The 9,217-nt window shown below is 38.1% G+C and overlaps 1 protein-coding gene across 1 annotated transcript; it reads left to right on the plus strand.

The window, feature by feature from the left end:
• The first annotated feature begins 281 nt into the window (after positions 1-281).
• LUM (lumican) lies at positions 282-8,248 on the plus strand. Its single transcript, XM_077772236.1, has 3 exons — positions 282-534; positions 2,885-3,770; positions 7,399-8,248. Exons 2-3 carry the CDS (start codon positions 2,906-2,908, stop codon positions 7,551-7,553), a joined length of 1,020 nt encoding a protein of 339 aa, XP_077628362.1. The 5' UTR covers positions 282-534; positions 2,885-2,905; the 3' UTR covers positions 7,554-8,248.
• The last annotated feature ends 969 nt before the right edge of the window (positions 8,249-9,217 follow it).

The following is a 9,217-nucleotide window of genomic DNA, read 5'->3' on the forward strand; positions in this document are numbered from 1 at the left end:
AAGATACAATTACTCTGAAGACTCATTTGCATTTTCCTGAAATTATTTGTTGTGTTTATGATTTATGAGACCTTGAGATGAACCTGATGGTTGGTTGAGAGAATAGCACCTAATTGTTCCCACAGCTCCAGAGAGAAAGAGCTAGCTTTGCAAGAGAACTGATCCTACAGGAGATGTCTCATTTGCAACAGGACTCAGTTCTTGGTTCAAAGCTATGGTATTTGGGCTAGTGAAGCTTGAATCTCTCTCCCATTCCATAGGGAATGAGCTGGGCAGTCCTTGCTCCCCACATCCACCTGCACTTCGTTAGAGAGCAGAAGGCTCACATGCCACCACCCCACAAGATCCCCACAATGACATAACTCCATGCAGAGACTGGCGTGACTGGGCTGGGTTTCCCCCCCTTCAGCTCTTGTATCACTAAGAATCTGGCAGCCAGTTCCGTCCTGACAGAGTGCACAGCATATATTGGTGGATTCTTGTCCATAGTGCATCTGCTTTAAGAATTAACGAAAGCAGTGTCAAGACGGTAAGGTAAGTGCTGTTTTAACTATAGCACTGGGGAGGTCGGCTGTTGGGGACAGTGTTTATTGTAACAGGAACAGAAAAGATCCCAGAGAAACTTTGCCAATTGCTATTCAACAGCAAATCCACAGTTTTGAGCATTTACTTTCACATTTTGCTTAACATGCTTTCCATGATTTATGGATTTGAGATAAATTTTATAAAGTATATTCTGTGCTGCTTGGCAAAGGAAGTTATACAAAGTTTCAAAATTGTAATGAGACAGTATTTAAAACTGAACATAATAAAAGAGTTTGGCGTTTAAAATGTTTGTTATTTTATGCTAATTACTGATGTATGTTAGTGCTGTTAGAACCTCATTTTGAGGTGAAGAAAGTCCATTTCAATTAGCATTCAAAATATTTTGCAATAAATATATTGTTCTAATTTGTTACAATTGACAAGGAACATGTTATAAAATGTGAGCTAAAAGACTTAGGTATGAATCACTTACTTCTATTTTGTTAATTTTAAAGATTTGTTCTTTGGATGTATGTCTTAAAAAAACATGTTTTAAGCAAATTCTGGGAAAGACGATTTACTTTTTGAGAAAAGCATTTCCTCCATAGCCACAGGTATTTGGAAAAAAAACTGGGGAAAAAGCAAAGTGTGCTTTTGCCTCATAGTGGAGTCATTATATGGTTACAAACTCTCTTTGAATTCAGAGCCCTTGTTTTTACTCTGCCAAAAAGTATGGAAGCACTTTTTTTCATTACTATCCATAGTGACCATGACTGTTTCAGTGTATACTCAATTTAAACAAGGTGGAGGCTTCTTAATGAAGCAAGACAAATCTTTACAACATTAACACATTGTAACTTAAAAGAATCCTATAATTACATTAACACGGTGTAATTGTTCTCATGGCCAAGCCCTGTCAGCTAAATTAAATAATGCTATCGTAAACTTAAGGAATAATTTCCAGAGACTCTGGCTACATGTTACATTATGTCAGCTATCAGAGTGATTCCAACAGCTTTTTTGAGGGTTTTATCTGCTAAAATAAAGTAATTCAAGTTGAAACAAAGAAACGATGTCTCCATTTCTGATACTAAACATTCTTACTTATCCCAATTGATCTAGATACATAAGCTTGTACCATTTCTCACAAGAAGATATATTATTCTATGACATCTAGTGGAATGTGGATCCTGCTACACATTATGATTTCCCTCCCAGAGTTACCCCTCAGCCATAACTCTCCACTCTACAAAAGTCCAACTTTTTACCTAAACTGCTAACCCTCTATTTCCCCAAGCAATTACAATACACCTTATTGAACGTCACCTTAGAAACATGTTCATGGGAGAGGATCACTGTTACAGCTTATTTTTAATTTATATTCTCAATTTTGTCCTTTCCTACACGGTTCCAAATGCCACTCTTCAATGCAGACTTTCCTCAGTTCTACCTCTTTTCCACTTCCATGCTGTGAGAGCATTAAAATCCAGAGAAGTGAGCCATGCCTTTCTAAATTTTGGCATGAATAAGGTAGAGAACTGGTAAAGTATTAAGAAAGGACAATTTTAATTCAAAACTGGAAAATAATAGATGTTTTCTACCAGTTGGATATCTTTACAGGCTTAATTACTTTTTGAATCTGTGACGTTTCCCTGATTAATTAAAATTAATTTCTAAAACGAATACACTAAATATTAATTTCAGAACACAGTTGTGTAATGTGCCTAAAAGTACGGAATGTCAAAGACAAGTCAAGATAATAATCACACACACATACACACCCACCACGAATTCTGTCCCTTCTCCTCAGAATCAACAATACTCAGACATTTTTAAAGGAATGTACCCCCTCTCACATACACATAGATAAGAATAGCTTTCCTTCAGGCAAAACCACAGATTGCCCATGTTCCCAGCGAGGGTCTTCTTAATGAGACATTTTAACGATGGTGAATGGTAGGGTACAGGGTACAGCTTACAATTGTCTTTTCATTTACAGTTTTCTGGTTTTGAAGGATGTTCGGAAGCAGTGTACTAACATGGGAGCTAGTGGGCACCACCCAGAAACCTATTGCAGGAAGGCATTTTAGTTAAGGAAAAGACTAGAGAGATTGTTGGGCCTGGCTCGCCCAGAAGGGGGCGCATGTGTATGTAATCTGACCTGAAACCTACTCCCCACCCAGAAGAACGGGTACATCCTCCTGATGGTTAAATACAGATTAAAAAGACATCATTAGGTGCTCTAAAAATACTATAAAATAATAAAACACACATTTGTTAATGCATTTAACGTTGCAAATCCAATATCCTTTTCCTGAAAGTATACTGATTTATAAATAATATGTTTCACTTTGTTTAGGAGTCAAAGCATTGCCCAAACATGAATCCAGGTGTGTTTATTCTCCTCCTGGCATTAACTGGTAGTGCCAGTGGTTATTACTATGATGATTATGATTTCCCTCTTTCGATTTATGGGCGATCATCACCAAACTGTGCACCAGAATGTAATTGCCCTGAAAGCTATCCAACAGCCATGTACTGCGATGAGCTGAAATTGAAAAGTGTGCCAATGGTGCCTCCTGGAATCAAGTATCTCTACCTTAGGAATAACCAGATCGACCATATTGATGAAAAGGCCTTTGAGAACGTAACTGATCTGCAGTGGCTCATTCTAGATCATAACCTTCTAGAAAATTCCAAGATAAAAGGAAAAATTTTCTCTAAACTGAAACAACTTAAGAAGCTGCATATAAATTACAACAACCTTACAGAGTCTGTGGGCCCACTCCCCAAATCTCTGGTGGACTTGCAGCTGACGCACAACAAGATAACGAAGCTTGGCTCCTTCGATGGACTGGTAAACCTGACCTTTGTCCACCTTCAACACAATCAACTGAAAGAGGATGCTGTTTCGGCTGCTTTTAAAGGTCTTAAGTCCCTCGAGTACCTTGACTTGAGCTTCAATCAGATGTCCAAACTGCCTTCTGGTCTCCCAGCATCTCTTCTAACTCTCTACTTGGACAACAATAAGATTAGCAACATCCCTGATGAATATTTCAAGCGTTTTAGTGGACTGCAGTATCTACGTTTATCTCATAATGAACTGGCCGACAGTGGAGTACCTGGGAATTCTTTTAACGTATCATCCCTGCTTGAGCTGGATCTCTCCTACAATAAGCTTAAAAACATACCAACTGTCAATGAGAACCTTGAAAACTATTACCTGGAGGTCAATGAACTCGAAAGTAAGTAGAAAGCTGTGCCTGTACTTGACTGGTGTTTCCTCAAGTTTTTACATGCCTGAGCTGTGCAGCATCAATATAGTCTATGGCTCCATTAACAAAAATGAATAAAAATGCCAATAAAATATTTATCCCTTTAATTCAAATATAGATGAATTCTAGCTCAGTTATTTATCCAATGTTTGGCCTTTCTTTGGAGTGTCCAGATCAGAAACCATTAAGCTCACAGAACTTACATACTAATTTCTTCAAATTTGATATTTTGCGCTAATACATCTTGGTGTGTTAGCTCTTGATATTTGCTTTCATTTGTCGCTGTCGTGATTTAGATTTCTGTCCTACATTTATTTCTTGGCAAGTTCTAGTTGGGGGAGGAACAAAGAAGCCCAGAAGAGGGATGGCCAGCAGAGGCTTTCAAATGTCCCTCCTGCTTATCTCCAGAGCAGTTCACATATACTCATGGTCTCCTCTGACATCTTTACTTGGGGCTCCATTTGTTACTCTGCTGTCATTGACCATCATTTACCCCTGTCATCTGTATTATGGTGTGTCTGGTCTTCACAGTGTTCTTAGGAAGATGGTGAGGAAGATTAAGGAGGGAAGGAATAGGGGCACCTCAGTGGCTCAGTTGATTAAGTGTCTGACTTTGGCTCAGGTCATAATTCATGGTTCATGAGTTCAAGCCTTGCATCAGACTCTGTACTCACAGCCCCAAGCCTGGAGCCTGCTTCGGATTCTGTGTGTCTGTCTCTCTGCCCCTCCCCTGCTTGCGCCCACTCTCTCTCTCTCAAAGATAAATAAACATTGAAACAATTTTTAAAGGAGTTAAGGAATATAATGAAGGTTCAGAATATTTTTTAACAGTATGAAAGATCTCCTTATTTTATACACAACACTTAACCTCATTTGATTTTCTCAGTTTTTCTCCTTTCCTTCTCCTGTCGTAATTGTATATTTTTTATTTATCTTCTGAGTAGGAGTTTGACCTGATCCACTTGGGCTGTTTATGTATTCTTTAGGTCTTCTGGGACATTTATCAATTAAATCCATACAGATTCGGGTGGGAAATTGAAATTCACCATACTTCACCTTATTCTTTAACAAAGGCTGGTAGAAGAGTAAATGTATGGTTCGTGAACAAAGTTGTTTAAATAAAAAGTCAGGTGGGAAAACTTTATTTACTTATAAAACAATCATACCTGCAAATTAATCTATTGAAATTGAACATCTTTATACCACGAAAGTTGGTTCTTTTGTCATATTGGATAAGGATTTGACATTTCCACCCAAAAAATTATAGTGTGATTTATTGATATGATATTTTGTAATTTTGCAACAATTTTGTGTAACTACTAGTAGGGTTGGGGTGTTTTCAAGGAGGAGACCATGACCATCAGCTCTGAAATGCCACAGATCCTTTCTATGCCTGAAAATCTTGCTTGTTATATTATACAGAGTAAAGCTATCATAGCTGAACCCTTACAGTCATTTCCAGTGGAAAACTCATTCTGTAGCAATATATGGTCCCATGGTATAAACATTGGTGGTCAGGAGGAAGGATACTCAGACATCCCAAAATGCTAATGGGATTTAAGAAATTTAAGGGCTGAAGAAACCCATTAAATTTGGTTGGTGGAGTCTATCCATGTGAGTGGAACTACCTCATACTCTGAGACAAGAAAGGGAAGACATACAGATGCAGGAACATCTGGGAGCACAAAGATGAGTATGAGTACAAGAAGGAAGAGGTGATATAGGAGATGAGGAAGGTGGTCTCTGGAGGAAATGCTAGTAGTCACTCAGTGTCAAGCTGAGCTGGAATCCACACAGAACAGTCATTTGAAAATGCGTGTTTAGTTACTTTTATTCCTTTCTCATCTTTCACATTTAGGTATATCCATTTCAAGTGTTCTTGTTTGATTTTGCATGTATGCAGTTCAGCTTTTTGCTACAGGATAATTATGTATAGTAATTGTCCACATTCTCTTAAGACACAAAAAGCTCCTTATGTGTTTCTAATATTAAGAAATAAGCAGTCAAGGAGTATTTATCATATTTCAAGCTTGCAACTTTAACCTTAATCTAGTCACAGATTTTCCTAAGTTGGAAAAGAGGGCAAAATTCAAATACATCAGGGGCTATTTAGCACATTTAGTGTGCTAGTACTGAGTGCAAAGTTGCTTCCATATCATAATCACTTCAATCTTTATGTAACACCGTGTGATAGATACATTATATAGCTAATAAGATAAGATAAATGTTCCAAAGTTACCCAGATGATAAATGGCAGAGATAGAAAACTAATATAGGCCTAAACCCATGTTTTTCCCGTTGCTCCATGCTTTCTCAGAGGTAGTTACCATAAGATTCCTGAAATTTGACTGATGAATTATTTAAAGATAACATCTTAGTGGAAAGAACAGTGTGGTAAGCCCCACTGAAGTCGTCATTAACTAGAATTTAAGAATGAAAGAAAATAACAACAAAGGGAACCAGATACTTTAATCAGAATAGACTTGAGCAATAGGCATAGGCATTTTCTATGAACACACATAGATCATGTAATCTAAGAGCAGCCTCAGTTTCCACTCAAAACTAAATCAGTTTTTCATTTGTGGCAGCTTTTCTTCCACAGAAGAAAAGAACATGAGCTCTGATCATGGACATTCTGTGATTTGCTTTTGGCTTTGGAGTTTTGACTTATTGTCATGAAGAGTGGTTGTTGGAAAACTCCTCAGAGGTCATGTAGTCCCTTATTTTAAGTTGCAAAACCCAAAGATGCTTATATTGGCGAGGTTGGTCACACAACAGCACCAACTTTAGATTTCCTCAGCTAGACTAAACATTTCAAAAGAGTGCTCAGATAATATGACACAGTAATTGAATGGCTTTTAAAATCCAGTGTTTCTAAATCCAGAACTGATAATTAATAAGTACTCTTCTTGCAAACATTCAACTGAATGTCCTGATCTACCATGTTTTCTTAACTTATTTTATTTTTTATTTATTTTTAATTTCTAAAAATATTCATTTTTGAGAGAGAGAGAGAGAGAGAAAGAGTGCACGAGCAGGGGAAGGGCAGAGAGAGAAGGAGACAGAGAATCTGAAGCAGGTTCCAGGCTCTGAGCTGTCAGCCCAGAGCCCGATGTGGGGCTCAAACCCATGAACCATGAGACTCTGATCTGAACAAAAGTCAGACTCTTAACTGAATGAGCCAGGTGTCCCAATTTTATTATTTATTTGAAGAGAGACAGAGACAGCATGAGCAGGGGTGGTGAAGAGAGAGAGGGACATAGAGAATCCCAAGCAGGCTCCATGCTGTCAGCACAGAGCTAGATGCAGGACTCGAATTCATGAACCTGTGAGATCATGACCTGAGCAGAAACCTTAAGAGTCAGAAGCTTAACCAACTGAGCCACCCAGGTGTCCCTCTACCATAAGCATTCTTTACTGAACATTGCTATGTCATTTGGTAGCCAGAAATACTTCTGTAGCAGTTCCAAATTCAAAGATCCATCAAATAAGTGAGAAGGAGTCCTAGGAGACACTATTATGGATTGGAGCTTTTTTTAAGGGATCACTTCTAGCCCATGTACTAAAAAACTAATGGACATTTTCTATTAATTTCCAGAGTTCGAAGTAAAGAGCTTCTGTAAGATCCTGGGACCATTATCCTACTCCAAGATCAAGCATTTACGTTTGGATGGCAACCGTCTCACACACACCAGTCTGCCACCTGAGATGTATGAATGTCTACGTGTAGCAAATGAAATCACCGTTAATTAATATCTACAAATTCCAATTCTATTGAGGTGGATCCTGGAGCAACATTTCATGGTTACGTTTGTGTGTCTGTGTGTGTCAGTTTTCATAGTATTCATTTTTTGTCACTGTTTATTGCTTTCACAAATTATAAATTCTAAGGAAAATGTTTTGTAAACATTTTACCACTTTTTTTTAAAGAAAAGATGAAAGGCAGGCCTATTTCATCACGAACACAGACACAGACACACACATAGATGATCAACTTATGCTTTATTTGTAAATTTAGTGTTTTCTACATCTCTACTGTCAAAAGTTGTGCAGAGTCTTCTACTGGAAGTAGCCCATGGAAGTCAGCCCAGCATTATAATTCCTAAATATGAACTCAATGTGCCAAAAAGCACGGGCTACCCATATATGGATATTTAGTGTCTTGAACCAAATTATCTCAGTATTCAAATTCAATTTTCAGGTTTGTTTAGCTGAAAAAATAGGTGGTAAAATTTTGAGACCAATGATTTTGCAAAATATTAGACCAAATTCAAGAAGCCCCACACACATAAAGTGATATTTTTAGTATTAAGGATTTATATGGTTACTTATTGAAACTTTTCTTTTCTAGAATTATTTTTTACTCTAAGTCATGTGTATGTTTCTTTTTAATCATTTGCATGTTATGTTTAACAAGCTAATAGCAAAATAAAACACAGCAAATGGCATCACTGTGTTTTCTTTTGAAATTCATACCTCTCATATATAAAATAATGGATAAAAACTTTACAGATATCTTTAGCCTGCAATATTTGACTTACGTTGAATAGAGCTTTTCACTATATAAATTGTCTGCTTCTAGCATCCATTTGCAAACAGCTTTGAAACACATCTTACAGGATGTACTTAAAGGGGTGCAGATCCCAATTTCTGTTGGTCTTGGGGGAGGGGATTCTCCCCACTGAGTAATTCTCTGGACACCAACTGAGTGTCCTACAATCCTACTCGATTTTGACCCTGTCTACCTAGAGTCAGATTTCACAGGTCTTACTAGACTTCCCACACCCCCATGCGTCTGATGCCAATCCCAAGCCCAGGTCATTACCTGTACATCTGATCAACTGGCTCCAAATCAGAAGCTCCTAAGACTCCCTCCTTGGGTACAACTACTTTGCTAGAGTGGGTCATAGAACTCAGGAACTCTGTTTACTCACTAGATTACCAGTTTCTTATACCCGGATATAACTCATTAATAGACTGATAGGAGAGATGCACAAGGCAAGGTGTATGGAAGGCACACGGCTTCCACGTCCTCTCCAGGAGCACCGCTGTAACCAAACCTCCACAAATTCACCAATCCAGAAGCTCTCTGAACCCCATTGTTTTGTGATTTTATGGAGGCTTAGCTACACACACAGGACTGATTGGATCATTAACCATTAGCAATTGAACTCAATTTCCAGCCCCTCTCAGCCCCCTGGAGGTAGGAAGGGGGCACTGAATATTCCAACCCTTTAATCACATGGTTGGTTCTCCTGGCAATCAATCCCCATTCTTGGGTTATCAAAGCGCTTTCCAAAAGTCGCTTCATCTGGTAACAAGGGACAACTTTATTATTCTTAAGAAAGGGAATACCAAATATTTTAGGAGCTTGAGCCAAGAACCATGGACAAAAACAAGATATATTTAAAGAATAT

The sequence above is a fragment of the Crocuta crocuta genome, unplaced genomic scaffold (assembly GCF_008692635.1).
Source record: "Crocuta crocuta isolate KB4526 unplaced genomic scaffold, BGI_CrCroc_1.0 scaffold216, whole genome shotgun sequence".
Lineage (NCBI taxonomy): Eukaryota > Metazoa > Chordata > Mammalia > Carnivora > Hyaenidae > Crocuta > Crocuta crocuta.

Bases quoted from the DNA above. Each gene is read 5' to 3' on its own strand.
- LUM (XM_077772236.1), top strand. From the start codon at position 2,906: ATGAATCCAGGTGTGTTTATTCTCCTCCTGGCATTAACTGGTAGTGCC. The intron at 3,771-7,398 runs GTAAGTAGAAAG...ATTAATTTCCAG, and splicing joins GGAGGTCAATGAACTCGAAA to AGTTCGAAGTAAAGAGCTTC.